Consider the following 26,893-nt stretch of genomic DNA (forward strand, 5'->3'; position numbering starts at 1 on the left):
AGATCCCTGTCGACCCTATGTGCTGTCTATTGGGGGTGCTGGAAGATGCGGTTCCCAAGGAACTGATCAGGGTAGCAATCTCTAGAGCGCTGTTCCAAGCTAGGAAATTACTTTTAATGGGATGGAAGTCCGCCTCTCTGCCTGCCCATTTCTCCTGGATCACTCATGTGGGAAATACTCTGGTTATGGAAAAATATATATAATACCAACATAGGGGATGTCCGGGCAGGTTTGAGCGGATATGGTCAATGTGGTTGGATACGCCGGGTTTGAGCCCCAGGGAACTTGTCATGACTAGACTTTTAAGATGTTTATAGGTGGATATAGTACTGTTGCCGTGCTAGAATGTGAGTTGAATGTACTGTGGCGGGATGGTATAGTATCTGGCGAAGTGGGGAGGAGAATGGTTATGGGTGGAGTGAGGGGCAACTGTTTATACGTGTATGCTGTACATTTCATTAGGTTCATTATATGTCTGTGCATTGGAAAGTATTGCTGTTTATTCTTCTTTTTTATATGTTCAATAAACACCTTTTTGATAAAAAAAAAAAAAAAAGAAAGCATCATTCTGCTGTATGAGCGAAAGGAACATGACCGAAAACTGCTAATGAAGATAGCACTGAGAATAGGTCCCTGGTTTCCAATTCATCTTATTCTTGTTGTAGTTTCTTGTAGTGAACAGGGCATAACATATGGGTATGCGGTATGCCCTTTGAATGAGTATTAATACGTTTGTATTGTTGAAAAACAACATGGTATAGCTTGGAAATTCTCAAATGAAGGACATGTGGCCTTAATGTTCTATTGTAAATTTTAGGACTTTATGCAGTTTTATAGATGAGCCAAGAGGAGGAGAGAAGAAGTGGTATACCATCCCAAAAACACCCGCCTGAGATGGCTATTCTAGAATCACTGGAACTATAAAATTAGTTGTGCTGCTTAGTTGCATCATCCTTGCATGCTGTTAGGTAGATTCACAAAGAGTTAGGCCGGCTTATCAGTAGATAAGCCGACCTAACTCTGAATCTACGCCGGCGTTTGTTTAAGTGTATTCTCAAACAGAGATACACTTAAACAAATCTAAGATAGGCCGACTTGCGCCGTTCTATCTTAGTTTGCAATGTTTCTGATGGCCGCTAGATGGCACTTCCATTGCGGCCGGCGTAGATTATGTAAATGAGGGGATACGCCTTTTAACGAACGTACGCCAAGCCTACACCGTCGCATTACGTCGTATCCATAAGGCCTTAGGCGGCCTAAAGTTATTCCACCTATGAGGTGGAATAACAATGTTAAAGTATGGCCGCCGTTCCCGCCGCGAGGTTCTAATTTTTTACGTTGTTTGCGTAAGTCGTCCGCGAATCGGGAGTTACGTAGTTTACGTCTGCGTCAAAATCAATAGACCCGTACGGCCTACTTAGCCGCAATGCGCACTGGGAAATGTAGTCGCCCGGCGCATGCGCAGTGTCAAAAAACGTAAAAAAACGTGAGGTCAAGCCTCATTTCCATACAACACGCCCCCCTCCAAGTCATTTGAATTAGGCGCCCTTACGCCCGCTCGTTTTAGGCTACACCGCCGTAGATTAGCAGGTAAGTGGTTTGTGAATCACTACTAGCCTAACTAATTTACGGCGGTGTAGCCTAAACAGGCTAGGCTAGGCCGCCCTAAAGTTAGGGCAATGTTTGTGAATCTACCTATGTGTGTCAATCGTGTGCCTGCATCAAGTGTGTTTTTTTACATGTGCTGCAGTTTTACTAGCAAGTTATGAATAAAATTCATCTATTTAAATGGAAGCTGTACTTGTTTGTAGGCCAAATGCATCATGACATAGGAAATATGAGCAACTGTGCTTCAAGGGAGACAAAAAGTGCAAGAGCTGTTTGAAGATACGACACTAAGGCATTTCTTCCATGTGTTACACCCCAAATTGTATATTCCCAATATATGCATTCTGGATCCCTCAGCTACCTAGTTTAGCTTTCTCCTGATGCTCCATAACGTTTTTTGTTATATTTTAGCTTACTCCTGATAACGCGTTTCATGGTCCGGTTTTTAGCAGGATACAGCACTGGAAATTCCATATTCTTTAGATGTTCTTCAAAACCCTGAACATCAAATTGGTGATGTAGGACTAAGGTTGCTTGAGTCCAAGTCTCTTACCCACAAACAACAATCCAGGTGACATTTTTTTTTTTATATATATGACACAAGTTTTTACAGCCACTAAATATTTCAGTTCCCTTGTTTTTGACCTTGGTGGGCATCCTGTAAGGATGGCTGGACTTGTGCTGGGGTTTTCGGGAGGTGCCACATTGCTTCCAGTTTTCAGTTGAGTGGTTCCAGATTGTGTCGGGGGTTCTATAATCGGCGCCAGTTGCCCATGCCTCGTGGACGCATTTTCATCTCGGTGAAAGGGATGGAAAATTCAAAACCTTTCCACGTTTTCCAGTTTACACCCTAAAGAAGAAAGACATCATGGTATAGCAAATTAAAAGTAAGGTACACTATATGGCCAAGAGCTTGTGAACACCCAATCATCAAACACACATTGCCCTATTCACACCACTAGACATTTTTCACATTTTGTCATATTACAACCAAAAACTTACCGTATTTGCCGGCGTATAAGACGACTGGGCGTATAAGACGACCCCCTAATTTTCCAGGAAAAATGTTGGTTTTGGGATATACTTGCCATATAAGACTACCCCCTTCCTACTAGTCTTTCTGGAAGCTGAGGGGTAGCCGGAACCGCTGACAGAAACAGGCTTTTTTCAAATCTCACTGTGCCATTACAATAAATGCCCCCACTGTGCCATCACTTGCCCCCACTGTGCCATCACTTGCCCCCACTGTGCCATCACTTGCCTACACTGTGCCATCACTTGCCCCCACTGTGCTATCACTTGCCCCCAATGTGCCATCACTTGCCCCCACTGTGCCATCACTTGCCTACACTGTGCCATCACTTGCCCCCACTGTGCCATCACTTGCCCCCACTGTGCCAACAGTGCCATCTCTCACGTTTTGCTGATTTGTTTCCAGGCCGGTGACAGTCTCTGTGCTGCGAGAGTCCATGATTTGAAAGCCGCACCTTCGTCTCAGCGTGTCCTGTGATAGGCGGAACACAAATTTTCCCAGCAGCGCCTCTGTTCTGTGTTTCGCCTATCACGGACGTCCTCTCATCCGAGGATGAGAAGGCATCTGTGATAGGAGGAACACAGAAAGGCGCTGCTGGGAAGATTTGTGTTCCGCCTATCACAGGACAGGACACGCTGAGAAGAAGGAGCGGCTTTTAACTCATGGACGCTGGCAGCACGGAGACTGTCACCGGCGTATAAAATGACCCCCGACTTTGGATGCATTTTTTTGCATCCAAAAAGTCATCTTATAAAAAAATACGGTAAATGTGGAATGAACATGATAAATGGTTTTAATTTTCTTTTACTAATAAATATGTGAAAAGTGTGGGGGGGTACATTTGTATTCAGCACCCCTGAGTCAATACTTTGTAGAACCAACTTTCGCTGCAATTACAGCTATAAGTATTTTTGGGGGTGTCTCTACCAGCTTAGCATATTTAGAGAGGGGCATTTTTGCTCATTCTTCTTCTTTGCAAAATATCTCAAGCTCTGTCAGATTGGATGGAGAGCGTCTGTGAACAGCAATTTTCAGGTCTTGCCACAGATTCTCAATTTGATTTAGGTCTGCTGCTAACACTGGGCCATTCTAACACATGAATATGCTTTGATCTAAACCAGGGGTCTCCAAACTTTTCAAACAAAGGGACAGTTTATTGTGCTTTAGACTTTAGGAGGGCTGTATTGTGGCCAGCGGGGGGGCAGAAAATGTCCCGAGCCTTGCATCAGTGAGAATAAATATGGCCTCAGGGTTGGTAGTCAGTAGGAGGAGTAGTGCCCCTATTAGGAGGAGGAATATTATCCCATCATTAGTATCAAAGGAAGAAATAGTGCCCTCTTGTTGGCTGCCAGTGGGAGGAATAGTGGCCCATATCAGTAGGAGAAATAGTGCCCCAAGGGCCAGTAAAGGCTATCAAAGGGCCACATCTGGCCCTCGGGACGCTGTTTGGAGATCCCTGATCTAAACCATTCCGTTGTAGCTCTGGCTGTATGTTTAGGTTTGTTGTCCTGCTGGAAGGTGAACCTCCGCCCCAGTCTCAAGTCTTTTGCAGACTCAAACAGGTTTTCTTCTAAGATAACCACAGATTGTTTTTTGCCCATCCCTCACTAGCTGTCTTTCTTGTTCTTTCTCTCCCTTTTTCTTTGTTCCTCCCCCTCCTTTCCTCTCCCTTCCAAGTATTCTCTATTTTTATTCCTTCTCTTACTCCTTGGTGGGGGGTATGGGATGATTGGCAGTGCTGGCGGGGAGTTGGGATCAGTGGCAGTACTAGTGGGGGGGGGGGGGGGTTGGATCAGTGGCAGTGCTTGGGGGAGTTCTGATCAGCCAACTTAGGTGCTCTTGATGAAGGTCATCTGCTAATGGGGTCTCCTCCAGCCCCTCCCACTTCACATTCCTCAACAGTCAGCTGACTTCTAGTCTCTGCCCCCCCAGCCATGCCGTCAACTGAATGGACGGTTGTGGGCTCCAGGGACAGCCCTGCTGGGTGGCCGCAGAAAGGATGGGAGAGCAGTGCGGGCTTCAGGAACAGCTCAAGATTCTGTGACCCCTGGCAATCGCAAATCGTCATTTGACCCCATGTTGAGAACCACTGGTCTAATGGATGTCTTTTCGAGGTTTATTACTGTAGAACTTGAACAGGAGGAGAACAATCGGGAATGGAATACTTGAAAACGCTTGAGTGCCCGATTAGGCTGAGGACACTTTTCTCTATAGCAGCCGCGCAGTCACTATGTTCGTAACTGAACACCATGGATAAAAGGCTTTTAGCACAATTTAAATTTAGAACGGGGCAGCTTGAAACCCTTGTAGCTGACGAACGAACAATCTTGAACAAGTTCAGGGTAACTGGAACAGTCACTACTTACAGCTGGGGACAATGGAGACTGCAGCTCAGTAATCAAAGCTCTACTCACAGAGAGAGAGAGAGATTCAGAATTTGAGGGTTCTGTCCATAGCGCTGAGTAGTCCAGCAGCCAGTCCTGGATGGCTGCAGGGGCAGCAGCCCCCCTGAAGTTTTAGCAGTCCATCCTCAGGTAGGTAGGACCAGACACCACCTAACTCTGTCTGCCCAGGCTCCCTCCTATTTATCCCCTTCTTTGACCACATACTGGGCCCCCCTTCCCAGAGATTGGTCAGAGGGTAGTAAATATTCAAGCTGAGGATTTGTATCTTACTGCCCCAAGCTGTGGAAGTTTTTCAACAGAGCTAGGGGAAAGCAATCAATCTTACAGCCTGTAAAGCCACAGCAGAAAAGAAGAGACCATCTCACGCCTCCTGACTACAGAGTGAGCCAAAAACTACATTTTTCTAGCACCTAACTACATACATAAAAAAGGTGGGGAGAAGGTGGCCATCTTGTAAGAACAATAGCAAAAACAATAAGAATAGATGGGAGTGGGAGAGATTATATAGGGTCCCTGCAACTTTTTTTGCCAGTGTTCAATCACCTGAAGGTAGCTACATATTACTCACGGTTAAAGACTAAAGATCCTTTGTTCTGTACAGTACAACTAAGAAATATGTTTTTAAACTAAAATTAAAAAGCATACAATCCTTTTTTAGTAAAACTTTATTTGTGGGGGGTTATCTACCTGGTGGTCTTTGTTGTTGGCGTATAGACCGTTGAGATTGGCATAGTGGCAGTTGCGGTACCACCACGCTCCTCGGTATGACATGGCACATGGCAGGATCCTCCGCTGAGTGTCCCGGTCACGGGTTGAGAAGACCATATTGTTATGATAGTCCATAGAGTCCCCTAGAAAGACAGCAGCTGATATTAGTACCGGTTCTTACAGTATATTTCTTTCACTGCCATCTATCATTTTCATGTATCTCCTCCTAGCACATATTAGGCCCCATTCACACTGCCGCGTGATTTTGCGGTCGCGTTTTCGCGCTCGCGATTTCAGGGAATGCCTGTGTAAACTTGAGGTCTATGGACCTCAACTCGCATCAAAGTCAGACCAAAGTAGTACAGGCAAACATACATATTCGCCATCACACCAAGGATCGTCAAACTACATCCAAAAAAGTTTTAATAACAAAAAAATCACATCACAAAGGTGCAACGTTTCGGAGTCACGCAGGACCCCTTCGTCAGGTGTGATGCGTGACGAAGTGGTCCTGCGTGACTCAAAAACGTTGCATCTTTGTGATGTGATTTTTTGTTATTAAAACTTTTTTGGACGTAGTTTGAAGATCCTTGGTGTGCTAGTGAATATGTACATTTGCATGATGTTTGCAGGATCCAACTGGTAATCGCTGCAGCGCCCACCATTTTTATGAGACATTTCTACCAGGAACGTGTGAAATAGGAATATTGATCAGACTGTCACAAAGTAGTACAGGGACTACTTTGAAGATGGTGCTACTTGAAGTCGCACAGATATGAATGGTACTCATTGGAAATCATGGCGTACAACTTGTCATGTGTCTTTGCAGTCCGGAGTCACAGGACAAGTGTGAAAGGGGCCCTAGGCTCAATTCACAAAGCCAACAAACCAGAATATGTTTCTTATTTTCTAAAGTGTCAGTTATTTTCAGCAGTGGTTTAAAAATAACAGTCACATGGCTAAAATAAAGATCCTTATCTTAGTGTTAAAGCTAAACTGTAACACGCTTCTCTTCTCATCTTAGCATATTTACACTTCTATAGTATACTTGTCATGGTGTGTTCACCACACATGTTACAACATGGGCAAATCAACTTCTGCCTTATCAAAACTATGATTGCCTATCTAAAGGCAGCCATAGATGGAGCGATTTTTTTTCCTGCAACCACGGGTTTCGATTCCCCCATCAGCACAATCAGTGTTGATGGAACCCCTCCCACAGAGCCATTGTTTTCTCGGTGAGCCGTCCCCACCAGGAGAGCACAGCGATTACTGCTAGCGGCATTAATAGCAAAAATCGCATGTCAAATTCGACAGGCTAATGGTACCCAAGTTGATCAATCGATCAACTTGGGTGCAATCGGCCTGCCAATACATTGTTCCAATCTCAGCCGGTCCCTGCTGAACCGGCCGAGATTTGAATCGTCTATGGCCAGCTATACTATCAATCTGTATAAAATCAGGCAGGGTATTGTACAGTCAGGGGGGGAGGAGGGTGGCAGCACAAGTGTGATCAGTGGATGACAGGCAGGCTGAGCATCCAACACAGCCAGAAAACTGACCATGCATGGAAGGATGTACTTCTATGCCTGGTGTGGTCAATTTTCAATAATAAATTTGTGGAGTGGTAGAATCACCAGATATTTCATACAGAGAAAGCAATGCAGTATACTTTATAACACAAGTACATGGTACAACAGACACATATCAGGAATATGAAAAGTTGGGGTAACAAACACTTTAATCCAAATTTTTGTCCCCTGCACTTGCGTTAATAGGGTGACAACGCTTCCTTTCATGCACTACATAGAGCAAAAGGCGTAGTAACTCCTCTGTACACACTTTAGCAGAGAGCCATCAGAAATGGTAAGCAACTAGGCACATAGAGGTCGATTTAATAAAACTGGAGAGTGGAAAATCTGGTGCAGCGCTGCATGGTGGCCAATCAGCTTCTAACTTCAGCTTGTTCTCTTTGACCAAAAAAACCTGGAAGCTGATTGGTTTGGAGCCCCCTGTTCACATCATCGATTTGACAGGTCAAAACACATGTCAAATCGGAGCCTATTGCCGGCAATAGGAGTATCCAAATCAGTGCGACGCCGACTTTGCGACGTCACACCGATTTCCAAAAGAAGTTCCTGCACTACCTTTGGCGACTTCGAGGGGCGATTTCAATAGACATCTGTACATGAACCCGCACAGGTGTCTTTCAAGTCGCCCCCAAAATCAGACTGAAATGCGGCTTTGAAATCGATTTTAAAGCCGTGTTCAATTTGAACGAGGGCTTATGCAGAGCTGCACCAGATTTTGCACCCTCAAGTTTTAGTAAATCAACCCCATAGGATCGTCAATGTTGTACGTCACTGGACCCTGTTGTGAATGAAGACATGCAACCACAGGAATTACCGTACTATTGTCTCAAGTAAAAGTCTATAAAGCTTGGGTAGCTTTAAGCTGATTTTAAATATGGATGTAGTACTAACATTAGCAAAGTTTAGTTTACTTTTTCACAAACATGCAGAATTTCTGTATAATTGTCCCCCTGACCTGCTGTTCCTCTGTATTTTCCCAGCCGCAGTCTAAATTGCTGATTTTCACCCTCGACTCGGAAATCATCATACACAGCGTAAGCGGACTCATCTCCAGCACGCAGGTCCACTCGTAGCTCGTAGGGTGCCGAGGAGGTGATCTGATGCAGAGCTAAGTTACCTGGAGAAAGAGAGAATGGAGGACGGATTAATATTACATACAGGGACAACCTTGTGCTGTAGGAGCAGAAGAATCCTTTCTTTTTTTTGCTGGTCCTCATTCTTTTTTTTGCCTATACTTTTTCTATATATTTGTTGGGCCTATAATTTGTATGGTGGTTATTGCTTAGATCTTTTAGACCAGTGGTTTCCAAGCTGCGGCCCGGAGGGGGGGGGGCAGATGTGGCCCTTAGCTTGCCTCTATCTGGCCCTTGTGGCACTGTTACTCTCACTGATATGAGACACTATTCCTCCCATTGACACCAACTGTGGGGCACTATTCTTCCTACTGACACAAATAATAGGGTACTATTCTTCCTGCTGACACCATTGATGGGGCACTATCCTTCCTACTGACACCAATGATGGGGTACTGTTCCTTCTACTGACACCAACAATCGTTAATATTCCTCCCACTACCAATGATTGGGTACTATTCTTCCCAGGGACACCAACGATGGGGTACTATTCCTTCCACTGATACCAACATCTGGCTCCTAATGTCTGAAGGACAGTAAACTGTCCCTTTGTTTAGAAAGTTTGCAGACCCCTGATTTAGACCATCAAGTTGTAGGGTGAGTGTTGGATGGCAACATGTTTATTTCATAATACAAGATGTATTTGACATAAGAACTATGGAGTTTTCTTTCTGGTTGTTTCAAACAGGTGTCTGGAAATTGGAATGTAACCAGTTAACATCAAAGCTTTGTAAGTAACATATCAGAATCTGCATCTGGAAGTTAGTAACGAGGGCTTAGCTCAAGCCTACCTGGTGTTATAGGTGTGATTACAGGTTTCAAAGAGAACAAGGGCTAGCCAATGTGCTCATAGACATGATACATGGACAATGCTGCCCCTAGAGGCCAATACGGCAAGACGGTCAGTAATATAATCTCTCATGAAACAAAAAAACAAAAAAAGCTGCTCCAGGTGAGTGAGTCTCTGGTTAATCCCCACACACACTAGTCAGGTGCCAGCCCAGCTAGCATGCTGTGTAATGTGAAGAAATAATTCCGGACGGCTGCAATTCCAAAAATCCTTTTATTGAAGCTTCATATGACAAGTGGTTGACAGATGGAGCAGGGGATAAAGAGGTAGATGCGTTTCACGCAAATATCAGCGCTTGGTCATTACCTATTGGAGCTAGTCACCACAATCACCTATATACTGCTCTAATATGTTATCATTAGATTACAGGTGAACTAACCAATTAAAATTAGTACTTAGCTGGTGTTACAAAGAAAACCCAGCTAGAATACATGGTACTTACACTCAAATCTGATGTAAAGAGTTTGGTCCAAATCCACTGCCAGAAAAAATCTGATATACCAAATGAACTCGGAGCAAACTCAACACATCAGTCAAAATCATTGCATAGCTACAACAACATACACAAAATAGAAAACATGTATATATACAATGAAGCTGATGTTGAGAACAAGTGATTTAAAAAACAAAGTGTTAGAACATCATGAGGACCAATACTGGCATATTAAGTAACAATAATATAATCTATTGAGAAGGACTACCTCTTGGCAATATCTTATTGGACAGGGGGCAAGTGGGGGTGGCTACGAGGGGGTGTGAATGTATGTGTGTAAAAAGGGCACACACAAGAGAAATAGTACCTTTTCCTTTGGAAAATGGCTTGGGCCTAAGCCTCATGGCTATGGCACTCTTTTGCCATCTTGAGGCCAGCCGATGAGACTATTTCTAGAGCAGGGGTCTCCAAACTTTCTAAACAACGGGCCAGCTTACTGTCCTTCAGAGTTTAGGGGGGACGGACTGTGGCCAGCAAGAGTAGAAAATGCCCCAACGTCAGATGCCCCATCATTGGTTTTAGTGGGAACATTAAGGCTCCATTGTTGTATCAGTGGAAGAATTTGTGCCCCATCATTGGTGTCTGTGGGCGGAATGGTGCCCCAAGGGCCGGATAGAGGCAAGCAAAGGGCCACATCTGGCCCCAGGGCCGCAGTTTGGAGTCCACTGTTCTAGAGGATTGTGATACGTATATGTGATGTTCGGTCGTTATATGCTATGTATATTTTAGGTTAATGTTTCCATGTTATCATATTCCTATTTTCTTGGGAAATAAATAAAATATATTGTTTTACTAAGCAGTGTGCTTACTTTCATAGATAACCTTACATCATTGTGCTTATCAGAGTCTTAATAGATTAGCTAATTATAGGGATAGACAAGTTAATACATATATGCAATAGATAGGATAGAGGTAATCCGTAACCACCTTTCGGAAGAATAGTTATATATTTTATATTAGTTTGTATATTGCAACAATTACTTCAGTGAGGATAAAGTTTAAGTCCTTGGCGGTCAGTCTTGTCTTACAGTGTCCAATGAATGAAAGACTTATATAGCGCGGCACATGCGAACTGAATCGCCTCTGGGCGCTTGTTGTTTCTGTCTCTTGACATCAGAAGAGCAGAGTTTTGATCTGCCTTCTGAAGGCCAGGTGGATTTCCTCCAGCCGAATGCTGGCTGATAAAGCATTCCATAGTCTAGGACCCTGGAAAGCAAACCTTCTTTCTCCTTTGGACTTGTATCTTGCTTTGGGTACCTTGACCAGATTTTGGTCGGTAGATCGCAAAACGCGATTGGAATTATGGGGTTCTATCTTGTCGCAAAGATATTGCGGAGCCTTCCCATGGATGCACTTATGTGTCAGACAGAGTGCTTTAAATGCAATTCTGTCCTTTACTGGCAACCAGTGAAGGTTTCTCAACGAAGGTGAGATTGATTCCCATGGTTTTTTCCCAGTCACAAGTCTGGCGGCCGTATTCTGAACGACTTGCAGATGAGAGATTTGGTACTTTGGGAGTCAGAGGTAAAGGGCGTTTGCATAGTCCAGTCTGGAGTTCACGATTGTTCCCACCACGACTGCTACGTCTTCTTTGGGGATAAATGGAATAAGTCTGCGTAGTAGACGCAACAGATGGTGAGATCCGCTGACTACTGACCCTATTTGTGCGTCCATTGTCATGTAGGTGTCGAAGATGACCCCGAGACTTTTGACTTTGGAGCTAGGGGTGATGATTTGGCCCAGAATGGGCGGGGGTGTCCAGGTTGGTGCCGGTTGACACTTGCGGCTGGCGTGAAACATGAGAAGTTCTGTTTTAGAGCTATTAATGAGAGAAAGAGTAACCGCTCAGATGATACCAAGGAACCTTCTCACTGAGTCCAAACCATGGGTTCCGGCAATGCAACGATATGCAAAATTGAATAGCAAAACTAGGACAGCCGCACTCCAAAAAACGTTCCTTTAATTAAAACTGGTCACAAAAATTACATGCCACAGCAAAAGGTAGACAGAAGCTGACGCGTTTCACACTGTATCTCAGTGCTTAATCATAGCTGGATAGCTATGATTAAGCACTGAGATACAGTGTGAAATACAGTGTGAAACGCGTCCACTTCTGTCTACCTTTTGCTGTGGCATGTAATTTTTGTGACCAGTTTTAATTAAAGGAACGTTTTTTGGAGTGCGGCTGTCCTAGTTTTACAGTGTCCAATGTTTAGTTACCCAGTAATGCAAGAGCTGATTATGGGAGCCCCCGTGGCTCTCCTAACTGGTATAGGCCATTTTAAGCTGGAAGAAGAAGGTAGATCTGGTTTGGTGATGAGTGTGTGAAAAGTGTGCATTTAGCCTGGATGCCCACATGGCCTTCCGCACTGGGAATGCTAGAGAAGTCCTCAAAAAGGGCACCACCCAAAACTTTGATTTTTACAACACCCCCATACCAAAAGATTGTCATTCCCTTGCCTTCTTAACTGGGTTAAGGGGGCCTGTTTATGGACTGCTCATGCTTCTATTTTCCTGTTCTACTGCCTCAAGTCATACTCATGCCCAAACTCTGTTTCTTTATGAAAGGTGCTACTATATTGCTGTATAAAAATACAGCAGTATTAGTATCAAGTGCTCACATGACTGTCTGCATGAATGTAAAACCAGGTCTTAGTTTTACAGTTCTTCTCTCTTTAGGCAACTGCCCATTGTGTCTAAATTTAAAACCAGTCCTGACTAGGGGAAATGACCTCCTGGTTTCTTAAGTTTCTAGAATCTAGACCAGGGATCCTCAAACTACGGCCCTCCAGCTGTTGTAGAACTACACATCCCATGAGGCCTTGTAATGCACTGACATTCACAGACATGACTAGGCATGATGGGAATTGTAGTTCCTGAACAACTGGAGGGCCGTAGTTTGAAGACCCATGATCTAGACTATGCAGTAACAGCCGGTTCACACCAGGATAACACAGGAATGTGGCATGTATTCCTGCGCAATCCTGTGCGGTGCAATTTTGCAGGCCATTGATTTGAAGGGGCGGAAATTGCACTGGAAAACAGAGAAAGTAGTGCATGCACTACTTATAAAAAGCACACTGCACCAAATAGCATGGTTCTGCGGTACCTTGCGATTTGGTGTCCGCAAATGCACCATGTTGATGCCCTGCGTTTGGGGTGCCGTTAACATTACATTGGCACCCACAGCAGATTGCAAAGGCAGTGCGTTTTGAGCATGATGCGGGAAACGTACATAGAATGCGCCTTTCCAGCATCGCCTTCTGGTGTAAACCGGCCCTAAAACAGAAACACTGAACACACACTGGGGTCTCCAAATTTTTTAGTGGGGGGGGGGGGTGGGTTGAACAAAAAGTCACTTTAATAAATCACATAATAATAAATAATGAATATGTTTTAATTAGATCTTTTTTTGAAGAAAAGACCTCTTACATCTGGGTCCCCATCATAGCTCCCCTTATTTGATTGTCCCAGCCATAGCACTCTCTGCGTCAGCGTCTTATTCGAAGCTTCCCTTATATCAGGGTCCCAATCATAGCCCCCTTATATCAAGTTCTCATCAGAGCTCCCATTAGATCAGGGTCCACTTTAAATATCCCCACTTACACCAGAGTCCTCATCAGAGTCCCTCCTTACATCAGGGTCTGCTTTAGATGTTCCCACACACATCAGAGTCCCCAGAGCCTCCTTTACAAAAAAGTCTTCATAAAAGCCCCCTGACATCACATTCTGCTCTTCAGGACTAAAGGCTTAGGCCCGGATTCTCAGTGGAGATACAACGGCGTATCTCCAGATACGTCGTCGTATCTCTGTGTTGCGCCGTCGTATCTATGCGCCTGATTCTCAGAATCAGTTACGCATAGATATCTGTTAGATCCGACAGGCGTAAGTCTCTTACGCCGTTGGATCGTAACTGCATTTTTACGCTGGCCGCTAGGTGGCGCTTCCGTCGAATTCCGCGTTGAGTATGCAAATTAGCTAGATACGTACGCCCGGCCGACGCAGTAAAGTTACGCCGTTTACGTTAGACTTTTCCCGGCGTATAGTTGCCCCTGCTATATGGTGGCATAAGTGCGGCGTAACAATGTTAAGTATGGCTGTCATTCCCGCGTCGAAATTTGAAAAAGTTACGTCGTTTGCGTAAGTCGTCCGTGAATGGGGCTGGAGTTCATTTACGTTCACGTCCAAACCAATGACATCCTTGCGGCGTACTTTGGAGCAATGCACACTGGGAAATTCCACGGACAGCGCATGCGTCATTCGGGAAAAACGTCAATCACGTCGGGTCACAGTGCATTTACATAAAACACGCCCCCCCTGATCCAAATTTGAATTAGGCGGGCTTACGCCGGCCGATTTACGCTACGCCACCGCAACTTACTGAGCAAGTGCTTTGAGAATACAGCACTTGCCCGTCTAAGTGGCTGAAATAACAGTCACATGGCTGAAAATAACAATAGTACATAACACATGCATTATAACTTAGTGAATTGGGCAGTAAGTTTGCTGTGTATTACAATGGAATGGATTGTAGCACATGTACCTGTGATCACTTACCAAGCCAAAATTCAGAGGTCATGTTTCCAAATCCATTTTTATAGTCTGCCCAATCACGGTAGAAGTTTATGCTTCCATCCATTCTCCTCTGGAACACCTGCACAGGAGAATCACAATTACTGGAAATTTACACAGCTGTCAGTAGGGGGCAGCAGAGATGCATTTTGTAATAGGGAAAAGATACAGTATAATGTAACAAGTTTTGAACTAATAAAATACTCACCTTCTCTGTTACCTTACTTCAGTTCCCAGTTATTGCTTTATATCAACGTTCTCCAAACTGTGGCTTGGGAGCCAGATGTGGCCCTTTGCTTGCCTTTATGCAGTCCTTGGGGCACTATTCCATCCACTGACAACAACAATGGGGCATAACTCCTGTTGCTGATGGACAATAAGGCACTATTTCTCCCACGTGAGGCTTAACTAGAAACCTCAGGGCCCCGATGCAAGAAATCATAAAGGCGGCGGTGGTGTTGAGGGCAATAATTCAAGGTCCATCAATCATGGTTAGCTCTAAGCCGATCCCCTTGTAGGCAGGTGAAGTCTGCTCTCTCCACTGAAGGTGGCACGCAACTGCAGTGGTATTAAAGGGAGAGGAAGTCAAGAGGAACATGGTTCCTTTATGGTTACCTGGGTCATTGGGGCAGCGATCCGGTTGGATGCTGGCAGCCCATGTGACTCTGGTAGCCACCTTAGGTCAGGCAGAGTTTATTTAAGTCCCTGGGCTTGGTGTGCATTTTACTTGTGGCCACACGTGTGGCTAGAGTAGGGGCAGTTCATCCGGCTGTCAGAGAAAGTGCAAAGCGTACCGAAAGATTCCAGAGAAACAGGGACACCTTGGGCCAGATTCACATAGAACTGCGGCGGCGTAACGTATCGTAGATACGTTACACCGCCGCAAGTTTTCATCGCAAGTGCCTGATTCACCAAGCACTTGCAATGAAAACTTTCGCCGGCGGCCTCCGGCGTAAACCCGCGCAATTCAATGGGGCGTGTGCCATTTAAATTAGGCGCACTCCTGCGCCGGACCTACTGCGCATGCTCCGTTTTGAAATTCCCGCCGTGCTTTGCGCGAAGTGACGTCATTTTTTCGAACGGTGACGTGCGTAGAGTTGAAAGAAATTATATCAGAAAAAACCTACGGATTATTCTGATCCTAGCGCTCAATGGAAAGGTGGTTAAAAGTGTAATAGTTTTATGCAGTAGAAAAGCAGCTATTATAATAAAATAGTGACATAAAAAACGATGTATTATTAAAAAAATATTAACAAAACATTAACAGCGCTAAAAAGAGCCTATAAACGGCTTATGAGTCCAATACTCATGTACTGCAATGGTAAATTGAGAAAAAGGTTTATGAGACTATATATATATCGCATAAAAATTATTATGTAACATGTATTCCCACTCTTTGTGAGTCAATTAATAATAGTCCGTGCAATTCCTCAGATGTACAGTTCTTTGTTAGGAGTGATCTCACAGTATAGCTGTTTGTCTGCTCAAATGCTGATAGGGACTCTCTGTGATTTCCCCCTAAGGCCCCTTTCAGACTGGGGCGGGAGCTGCGGTGGCGGTATAACGCCGCTAAAAATAGCGGCGCTATACCGCCGGAATTGCCGCGGGTATCAGCCGCTAGCGGTGCGGTATTAACCCCCGCTAGCGGCCGATAAAGAGTTAATACCGCCCGCAATGCGCCTCTATAGAGGCGCATTGCGGGCGGTATTGCCGCGGTTCCCATTGTTTTCAATGGGAAGGAGCGGTGAAGGAGCGGTATACATGCCGCTCCTCTCACTGCTCCAAAGATGCTGCTGACAGGAGATTTTTTTGTCTCCCGCCAGCGCATCGCCTCAGTGTGAAAGCCTAGCTTCTACCCGGGACTTACGAAGGGAAATTTGAGCCTGAGCAATTTGGAGCCATATTCCTGAGTGAGCAGAGGCAGCAGCCTTTATGACAAGCGCTTTTTTATCTTAACTTTGTGTAAGCATGAGCGGGTAGCAGGGGTTTTTACTGTTTAAATAAAAGGATTTTACACTATGCAAAGTCTCTCTTGCCTCCCTGCATGACTGCCAAGCTACACTGATTGAAGAGCACACGGATCATCACCATACACCAGAGGAGGAGAACCGATGCGTGATTACTACAAGTGGATGTATCCAATGCCTTTAAAGTACTACATTTTGGTGAGTACAAAACCTTAGGCCCCTTTCACATTGAGGAGTTTTTCAGGCGGTAAAGCGCTAAAAATAGCGCTGCTATCCTGCCTGAAAAACTCCTGCACTGCAGACTCAATGTGAAAGCCCGAGGGCTTTCACACTGAGGCGATGCGCTGGCGGGAGACAAAAAAATCTCCTGTCAGCAGCATCTTTGGAGCGGTGAGAGGAGCGGCATGTATACCGCTCCTTCACCGCTCCTTCCCATTGAAAACAATGGGAACCGCGGCAATACCGCCCGCAATGCGCCTCTATAGAGGCGCATTGCGGGCGGTATTAACTCTTTATCGGCCGCTAGCGGGGGTTAATACCGCACCGCTAGCGGCTGATACCCGCGGCAATTCCGGCGGTATAGCGCCGCTATTTTTAGCGGCGTTATACCGCCACCGCAGCTCCCGCCCCAGTCTGAAAGGGGCCTTAGGGGGAAATCACAGAGAGTCCCTATCAGCATTTGAGCAGACAAACAGCTATACTGTGAGATCACTCCTAACAAAGAACTGTACATCTGAGGAATTGCACGGACTATTATTAATTGACTCACAAAGAGTGGGAATACATGTTACATAATAATTTTTATGCGATATATATATAGTCTCATAAACCTTTTTCTCAATTTACCATTGCAGTACATGAGTATTGGACTCATAAGCCGTTTATAGGCTCTTTTTAGCGCTGTTAATGTTTTGTTAATATTTTTTTAATAATACATCGTTTTTTTTGACGTGCGTAGAGTACTTTTGTATTCCTGGACGTCTTACGCAAGAACAAAAAAATTTGAAATTTCGACGCGGGAACGACGGCCATACTTTAAACAGCACATACGTGGGCTGTGTAAAGTTAGGGCAGGTAAAACGACGACTAAAATTGCGACGGGAAACTAGACTAGCGACGACGTAACGAACGCGAAAAACCGTTGTGGATCGCCGTAAGTACTAATTTGCATACCCGACGCTGGTTTACGACGCAAACTCCCCCCAGCGGCGGCCGAGGTATTGCATCCTAAGATCCGACAGTGTAATTCAATTACACCTGTCGGATCTAAGGGCTATCTATGCGTAACTGATTCTATGAATCAGTCGCATAGTTAGGAAGACCCTAAATCAGAGATACGCCCCTTGTTCTTTTTGAAAGCCTTCCCATTTGAGATCGGACCAGCCAGGCACTGGTCCACCCCTTGAGGCAGACACTGTCAACACACATGAGATCTACTTCTGCTGCTATTGTTTCAGGACGCGCTTCCTTTATGGCCGGGAGGAGAATAAGGAAGACAATAGCGAATATCAATTTGCTATTGTCACACAATTGGCTGGGCTCAGGGGTCGCTCCGTGCCCCGAGCCCTCCCTTTTTTGAAGCCAATAGAGCCTCAGGCTCTAATTAAAAAAAAAAAACATTGAAATACATGCATCTGGCGCCCTGCATGTTAGGGGCCGGGCGCATAGATTAGGGGGGCGGTGCCCCTGCACCCGTTATGGGCAGGCTGCCACTGGTGTGGAGGTGGACATATTGATAGAGACAGGGCTTTGCTTTCTCATATCAGTCTCCAGCGATGAGAACAGGGAGTAGCAAAATAATGACAACACCAAATCTAATTTCAAATCTTCTTAAACTAACAGTCAGAGGCATCAGTGACTTAGGACCAGATTCACTAAAGAGATACGACGGCGTATCTCCTGATACGCCGTCGTATCTCTGTTTTAGGGTCTTCTTAACTATGCGATTGATTCATAGAATCAGTTACGCATAGTTTGCCCTAAGATCCGACAGGTGTAATTGTTTTACACTGTCGGATCTTAGGATGCAATACCGCGGCCGCCGCTGGGGGGAGTTTGCGTCGTTAACCAGCGTCGGGTATGCAAATTAGGAGTTATGGCGATCCACAACGGTTTTTCGCGTTTGCTACATCGCTGCTAGTCTAGTTTCCCGTCGCAAAGTTAGTCGTCGTTTTTGGTGCCCTAACTTTACACAGCACACGTATGTGCTGTATAAAGTATGGCCGTCGTTCCCGCGTCGAAATTTGAAAATTTTTCCTTCTTGCGTAAGACGTCCGGGAATACGGAAGTACGCTACGCACGTCGCCGTTCGAAAAAATGACGTCACTTCGCGCAAAGCACGGCGGGAAATTCAAAAGGGAGCATGCGCAGTAGGTCCGGCGTGGGAGCGCGCCTAATTTAAATGGCACACGCCCCTTTGAATTACGCGGGCTTACGCCGGAGGCCGCCGGCGGAAGTTTTCTCGCAAGTGCTTTGTGAATAAGGCACTTGCGATGAAAACTTGCGGCGGTGTAACGTATCTACGATACGTTACGCCGCCGCACTTCTACGTGAATCTGGCCCTTAGATCTCAAATGCAGATATACAGGTATGAGGCTACAAAACAGGAGTTCCTAGGCACACTCACATATCAGGAAGCCCACTGCTATTTTCAAAAAAGGAATTCCATACAAAGGGTAAAGTTTTTAGCATACTGCTTAGGCATAATTATTATTTCTAGATGTCCCCTTTAATATGGCAAATCTTAAATTTTTTGTAAGTGTTTGTAATTTAAAGGTAAAAGTAAAAAAGCTGCACAGTCTCTTTAAAATAATTAAATATGATCTCACATCGGTATTCTATTTTTGGCTGCCGAGCTTCTTATTTAACTGGTTGATCCTGCCTGTGATGCTTCTCTCTCCTACAAGTAAACTGACCACGGTGGCATGGCAGCCGATCCATGATACTGTGGTCAGTTTACGTCTTCTGTCATCACGCTGAAGACACAGGCAGGCTGTTCAAGAACAAAGCGCCTGTATTTTCCCTAGCTAGTGCACACAGCAATGCCCCCTGCCTTAAAGGGGTTGTAAAGGTTTGTTTTTTATTTTCTAAATGGGTTCCTTTAAACTAGTGCATTGTTGGTTCACTTACCTTTTTCCTTTGATGTCCCTTCTAAATGTTTGTTTTCTTTGTCTGAATTTCTCACTTCCTGTTCCTCCTCAGTAAGGTGTTCAGTAAGCTGTTCTAAATGACTTTCCACCACTCGGATGATGGTGGAAAGCTTACTGAGGAGAAACAGGAAGTGAGAAATTCAAACAAAGAAAAAAAACATTTAGAAGGGAAATCGAAGGAAAAGGTAAGTGAACCAACAATGCACTAGCTTAGAGGAACCAATTTAGAAAATAAAAGACAAACCTTTTCAACCCCTTTAAGTGACAGCTCACTCCCCTCTAGCCGCTCCACCCCTCCTCTTTGCACCTGCGATGACTAAAGAATTCATGTTGCTCTCAGCTGGGGAAAGGAAGTGATGTTATGGGGCTGGTGTAGGGTTGCCACCTGTTCGGGATTCACCCGAACAGTTAGGGTTTGGACCCAGACACATTATTCAGACTGGACTAAGTCTCCCCTTCCCCCTTCTCTCTTCTGCCTCTAAGTAAGTATGCTAAGGTAAATCAGGGTTCTCAGAGCACTCATTACATCAGAGCTCCCCTTTACACCAGAGACCACAGTGCTCCCACTTACATCAGAGTCCTCGCCATACACCTGAGCATCCCTTACATCAGAGTCCCCAGAGTCCCCCCTTACAATAAAAGGGAACTCTGCGGACTCAGATGTAAAGGGGAAACTCTGCGGACTCAGATGGCTTGTGTGATTAACTTCATATGATTAGAGATTTTATTTAATAGCAACATCTATGCATAGTTTATGCATACTATGAAAAAAAATTGCTGTGCGACTCTGAAGTGTTCGGGTTTGGCTTGAAGAAAAGGTGGCAACCCTAGGCTGGTGTTCTGCCAAAACAGCCAACTCTCCAAAATCTCCAACCACATCACTTCTAGTAACTCTCCAGCAGAAGTAATTGCAAATTTCGATGACTTGGCTGTTTTCACAGAACACCGGCAGCGTATACATTACGGTACACATATAATGAGTGGACATTGTTAGTCTGCCCGATACTAGCCAACAACATGGCTGCCTCCAAGGAGGCAACACATTTTTTACACCTTAGCTGGTGTTTTGTCAAAACAGCTAACTCGTTGTGTACCGTAGTGTATACTCTGCCGATGTTCTGTCGAAATCTGCAATTACTGCTGCTGGAGAGTCACCGGAAGTGATGTAATTGGAGATTTTGACGAGTTGGCTCTTTTGACAGTCCACTGGGTCTAATTGCATTACACTGCCATGGAAACGCAGAACCTCTACCTTTTTCTGACATATATGCCCCTGTAGCGCCGGGTTACTTCCAAGTACCGGTGCTGTTCAAATTTAAGGGGTAATCAGAGTGTAAGGACTCTGATTTCAATTGCAATTTTTAAATGGGGTCCCTGTCTCAGCTTGGCTGTGCTGTGGGCTCATTCTGTCGCTTCTGGGGTGCTGATGCCACCCCAGGACGACAGGTGGCAGCAGTGGAGTCGAGGTTTGGGTGCTTTCCCCAGCAGCCTATCAGGAGGGTTTTTTTTCTTGCTGTGCATGCTGGGGGAGGGTATTTATGAGGCAGACGCGATTGGTCGAGGTCTTCTGGAGTGTGGCGCCCACCTTTAGGGTGACCACATCACGGCCCCAGGCGAAATGGCCTACCAGGCCGGGGTGCGCGTGCCACGCGGTGCTCCCGGTTCTGGGACCACATTGGTTTGGAACGTTTGAGCTGTGGCTGGGCCCCAGTGATCGACTGGGTCCCCAATCCTGAAAAGATCCCAAGCGTTGTTCCTTTGAGAGGAAGCTGTACGGTGGGGAGTCCGCCTGAGGAGCGCTAAGAGAGGCTGGCAATCCAATAGGGTCTCGACGATCCACCGGGGATCAAGGTAACCGGACACTGAAAGGCTGGACGTTAGTCACCTGTCAGTCGGTAACCTAACTGCAAACTACCTGAAGGAGATCCAGGCACAAAGCCTGTCAAGGAGGGTTCGCCTCCGTATCTGCAATCGGAGAGGGCCTGTGGCAGAGGTGCCTCTCTGACATCTATTCAGGAGGGTCTGAGGCAGAGACTTCTTCCCTCAAAGTTCCGAGTGATACTCTGGCTGCCAGGTCAGTGAGAGAGGCCTGTCCAGGTACACTATACCCACTCAGGCAGGAGTGGCGAAGAAAAGAAAGTGTTGTTGGAAGCAGGACTGTTTCCTTATTGTTCTGCTGTTTCTTCTCCTACTGCGTCCTTGCTCTTCACCGCAAGTTTTGTTGTTTTTACCTTGTTGGGTAAATAAAAGCACAAGAAAAAGACACCTGCTGGGTGGACATTCTATTACTACGGCTCTCATCAACTACCCTAGACGGCGGAGTCACAGAGGTAACATGCCACCCAAAACAAACCAGCAGCTCCTTCGGGGGTCAGTGCTACACCCCAAACACGGAACACTCCCACCAGCAGGTCTGTGCATCGCTGTGGAAACTTTAGCGATTATGTGACCTGCACTTCTGAAAATGAAAACAACTGGAAAGATAGGCTTTTAAAATAAAAATAAAAAAAATAAGTTGACTGTAAATATATGCATGATTTTTTCTGGTGAATAATGTTATTTTTTTTTTTTTTTTTCGTAAGCAAGGGTTATAATCACTTTAAAACTCCCAGTCATATGTATAAATATACACTGTATACTTACAATCCAGCCTCCTCCATCTGACTCCATATCACAGTATACTGTCATCTGCTCCTTACTGTCTCCCCCCAGAAATATATTGAATGGACCACTCTGCACCTCTCCATTCATTCTCTGCTCCCAGCAGTCCCGAGGATAGGGGTATCTGATACGGCCTGCAGAATAAAAAATCATTGTCAGATACAGCAATTGGATTAGCATTTTCTGATCAGCAAATGATGAATTCTCATTGGTTGTGAGGGATTCATTTATCTTACACTGTTACATATTTCTACCTTAATCATCAGCCATTATAGCAGACACTGAACCAGTAACATCTCTCTTAGACCCAAAGCTATTTAAGCTGGATGGATACACATTATACAATTTTCTTGTTCAAATTCCTTTAGATTTACCTTCAACTATGTAGTGGACACAGCTCATGGTATGGACCAGGGAACAGCCGTCGTATTTTACGTCGTTTACGTAGTAGTACGTGAATAGGGCTGGGCGTAGGTTACATTCACGTCGTAGGCAGTGATACGTTGTATCTTAGGGAGTAGTTTTGACGTGATTCTGAGCATGCGCACTGGGTTGCGTCCACGGGACGGCGCATGCGCCTTTCATTTTAAGCACTTGTCTGTCACTCGGCACATCATTAGCATGGCTCACGCCCACTACCTCCTACGCTTGTTTACACCGAGGAAACCCAGCGTATCTTTAACAGCGAGTGGGGGCGAGTGCTTTGTGAATACGCCGGCGTAGCCTAAAGAAGATACGCTACGCGGGCATAAATATGTGCCAATGTATGTGAATCCGGGCCATTATCTTCTGTAACCAAACACTATTCAAGCACAGAGCCACCTAGTGGCAGACTAGCTTACTGCACCTGTCAGAGCACTGAGACCCAGTGATGATGTCACTGAATCTAAAATAAAGTATATAGTGAATGTCATTCGCATGTTGATGAGGGTGGGAGAGGAGGAAAATATAAGTAGATTAAACTTCAACTTTTAGCCAACATTCTAAGGGCCAGATTCTTAAAGATTTACGACGGTGTATCAGTAGATACGCCGTCGTAAGTCCGAATTTGCGCCGGCGTATATTTAGTCTCCTACGCCGTCGTATCTTGGGTGCATACTTACGCTGGCCGCTAGGTGGCGCTTCCGTTGATTTCCGCGTCAAATATGCAAATGAGCTAGATACGCCGATTCACGAACGTACGTGCGCCCGTCGCATTTGGTTACGTCGTTTACGTAAGACATACGCCGGCGTAAAAATAAAGCAGGTCTCTAGGTGGCGCAGCCCATGCAAAGTGTTCGACGTATCTTAGGCATTCTATCCGACGCATGCGCACTGGGATACGTCCACGGACGGCGCATGCGCCGTTCGTTTAAAATGTCAATCACGTCGGGTCACGATTCATTAGCATAAAATACGCCCACCTCTTCACAATTTGAATTAGGCGCGCTTACGCCAGCACATTTACGCTACGCCGCCGTAAATTAGGACGCAAGTGCTTTGTAAATACAGCACTTGCCTCTCTAAGTTGCGGTGGCTTAGCGTAAATACGATACGCTACGCCCGCCCACACTTACGCCGCCCTACGTGAATCTAGGCCTAAGTTACTAGGTAGATGTAATTTACAAGTAGTTCTTCTAGCATCCTCCTGAACAAACAGGCAGAAGAGATATCGGATCGCTATCAGATGGTGCTTCTATAGACCAGTATATGTAGTATAATCATACAAATACAAAGCAGAAAATAGAGATATAAATACCACTTCATATAAATTGTACAATAACTCCTCTTCAGTTAAGAGCGTGTGTGATGTTAATTTCCTCCTGCAAACTGCTCTCTGCTCTCGGGAGCTTTGTAAGCATGCACGTGTTGGCGCGATCAAGTGAAAAATATCTCTATTTTAGTTCAGCCCAGGAGAGCGCACTTTGTGGATCTGCCTAGATGATTTCAGACCTGTAGATATGACAGACTCTAAGTGATGTGTCAGAACGCAGCTCTCCACCAATGGGACTGTGATTTGGAAGCAGAATTTTGGCATGTCTCTCCCTTGCATGTTTTCACAGCATAAATCAGAACAAAATGAGGCCAAGTGTGTTGGTTGTTCAGTGATTTATGGTACAAATTCTTGGTAAAAACCTATTGTCCAAATCACAAATCCTTTTTTCCTATTTGTAAGAGACAAATCTTTCAAGATAAATGGATGTAAAAAATGAAATCATAGTTACATGCAACATGTTAAGAGAAAATACAGTATATTGTGCATTTTCAGCATGTACCCATTTATTTTTATTTTTACTTTAGCAATTGTCTAAAACTAAGTTTTGGTGTGATCATGATACTTTAATGTAAAGCGGAACTTCACCCTAAACGGGAAGTTCTGTTTTTCCACCTTCTCCTTCCCTCCTATTTATTTTTGGATTGGATTAGGTTTTGAAAGGTACCTGCTCCCACTTCCACTATGATCACCTATCACCCCCTTTGCTCACAACCTTTTGGGATACATTACAATTCCCAGAAGGCTGCTGGACCATTCACAAAGCACAGCGCAGCCAGCGCATGTGTGATTGGAAGCCAGCTGTGAGGCCACAAGATATCACAGCCGGGTTCCCTTGGTAAACATGCCAGCGCCAGAGACCCAAAGACTGGTGAAGAAGAAGGCCTAGGTGAGGACAGTTCTGGATCTCTGAAAAGGTAAGTATCCTTTTATTATAAGTAATTCAGCTACAGCTGACTTTTATTTATTTTTTTTGGGAGGGGGACTAAAGGTTCTTTTTTAATTGCTGTTTCAGATTTTTATTGCATTTTATATTATGTGTAGATCAGGGGTGGCCAACCAGTGGCCCGGGGGCCACATGTGGCCCGCGGAGCCCTTTGATGTGGCCCACGACCTCCTGCTCTGGAATGGCGGGTTGGCAAGCCCAGATCGCAGATTGCCGACCCGTCATACCACAGCATCAGTGGTGTGAATGAAGGTGGTGGTATAGGAAGAAAGTGGCTGCGGAGCAGAGCAGCATAAGCCAATGTTTCCTCTACAGCACTGGCTTTTGCCACAGGTGGCAAAGTTAAGCTAACCCGCAGGATAGACACAGGTGCACTACGCTGCACCCGCAGTGTGGGTAAACCGCAGCACATCAGTGTGAAAGCAGTCTTAGGCCCTTTTCACACAACCAGCCTGACCAAATGGGACCCTCAATTCACCTCATCAGAGAGTCAGGTGCCTGTTTACGCCCGCCTACCTCCAATTGGAAAACAGAAGGGAATTCATCCCCTTCCATCAGGGCGGATCAGAGGGCCTATAGAGTAGCCGTGACCTGTCATCCGCCCGCTCCGCTCATTGTGGCCCGCGACTTCTTACGAAGTTGCTTAAGTGGCCCTCACTCTTCAAAAGGTTGGGCACCCCTGGTGTAGATGCTCCCACTAGTGGTCATCTGTATATTGGGTCCATAGAGTAGAGTTGCTGACCCAAAACAAGCATGTGCATATCAGATGTCAGTTGGTTTTATTCCCACTCCTGTGGGTGACCTGTGCCAATTGGCACAGGTCATTAATGCATGATTGACATTTGTTTGATGCAGATGGCCAGGCTCATGGGATTCCAACTTGGTCGTGATTCCCTGAGAAAGGCCTCGGGTCAGCACCTGGCTTGTGGGTTGGGGTAAGAGTTATATAGTATTTGCAATTGTCACTGGGTCGTCATTTGCTGCACTGAATGTGTTGCATTCTTGATGGAGAGCAGTCAGTGCCAAGGGAAGCATTTTTCAGGTTGTGGCTTCCAATGATCAGCCAGAAGAACCCATTAAAGCTAAATTCCGGTAAATGGCACATAGCTTTCCTACCCCACCTCTTCATTTATCTAGTATATACTGCTTGAATTGTATAGGGGGATGTAATAGAGCGACATTTCTTGGTCCTGTGGCAGCAGTTACCCAGTCTTCTTTCTTCTGCCCATATAATGTGAGCTAGCCCTGAACGTAATCACATACAATGCAGGACCAGTGGCGGTTGTTGGTCCTCCATTGTACATGATGCAGGGGAGGCAATACATCAACGGCACCCCTGATGACGTCAGTTGTGACGAAACGGTTGTGGGGACCATCACCGACTCTGTTACTCTATAGACAGAGTTTTAAATCCTTGCAAGGAATTTTTACGTATTAGGACTTGGTCCTAAGTCCTGGAAGTTTTTTAATAAAGAAAACGTTGGAAACCCTACATTATTGGAAATTTCTCTTTCTTCCCACTTTTTTTTTATCTCCACCGGATCACCGGACCTTAACCTGTGGAAGGGGACATCCACCACTGTGTACTGATTGCTCCTTGGGATTGTGCTTTTGAAGCAGCACACATAGATGTTAGCTGTCCGCCTGTGAAGGAAGTCTACCACATCTCGTCAGTGATCCTGACACTCTACCAAGCCTTGTCTGACCCCCCTGAATAAGGGTGGTCGCAGGCTTTCTGGTAAGCCTACATTTTTATCTTAAGGTGACGAGCTGCACTAGTGGTGAGAGTCTATACCCAGGGTTCCAGACTGAAAACCTTTTACTGGATATCTACACTTATGAACAATTCTCAGTTGTTTTTTCTTTGCTTTACATGCACCTTTTTGCTGCTAATGCAGTAATCTTTTGTGTACTATCTTCAGCACGTCTAGAGGGAACTGTTGTGTTTATGGTCATTTATTTGCACATATATGATCATTGTGATTTTATTATAAATTTGATTTGTATTTATGTATTTTATTTA

At 45.2% G+C, this 26,893-nt stretch overlaps 1 protein-coding gene across 3 annotated transcripts in view; it reads right to left on the reverse strand.

Moving 5' to 3' along the window:
• Nucleotides 1-1,664: 1,664 nt before the first annotated feature.
• The window catches only part of TNXB (tenascin XB), a 179,682-nt gene continuing 154,453 nt past the window's right edge, over nucleotides 1,665-26,893 (reverse strand). For all 3 annotated transcript variants that reach the window (XM_040323053.1, XM_040323052.1, XM_040323054.1), the window contains 5 exons: nucleotides 22,154-22,305; nucleotides 14,380-14,476; nucleotides 8,302-8,463; nucleotides 5,734-5,897; nucleotides 1,665-2,458 (listed from right to left, as the gene is read on the reverse strand). In XM_040323053.1, the coding sequence (XP_040178987.1) occupies nucleotides 2,360-2,458; nucleotides 5,734-5,897; nucleotides 8,302-8,463; nucleotides 14,380-14,476; nucleotides 22,154-22,305 (674 nt within the window). In that variant the 3' untranslated portion in view covers nucleotides 1,665-2,359. The remainder of the gene's footprint in view (nucleotides 2,459-5,733; nucleotides 5,898-8,301; nucleotides 8,464-14,379; nucleotides 14,477-22,153; nucleotides 22,306-26,893) is intronic.

Source organism: Rana temporaria, chromosome 9 (assembly GCF_905171775.1).
Source record: "Rana temporaria chromosome 9, aRanTem1.1, whole genome shotgun sequence".
Classification (NCBI taxonomy): domain Eukaryota; kingdom Metazoa; phylum Chordata; class Amphibia; order Anura; family Ranidae; genus Rana; species Rana temporaria.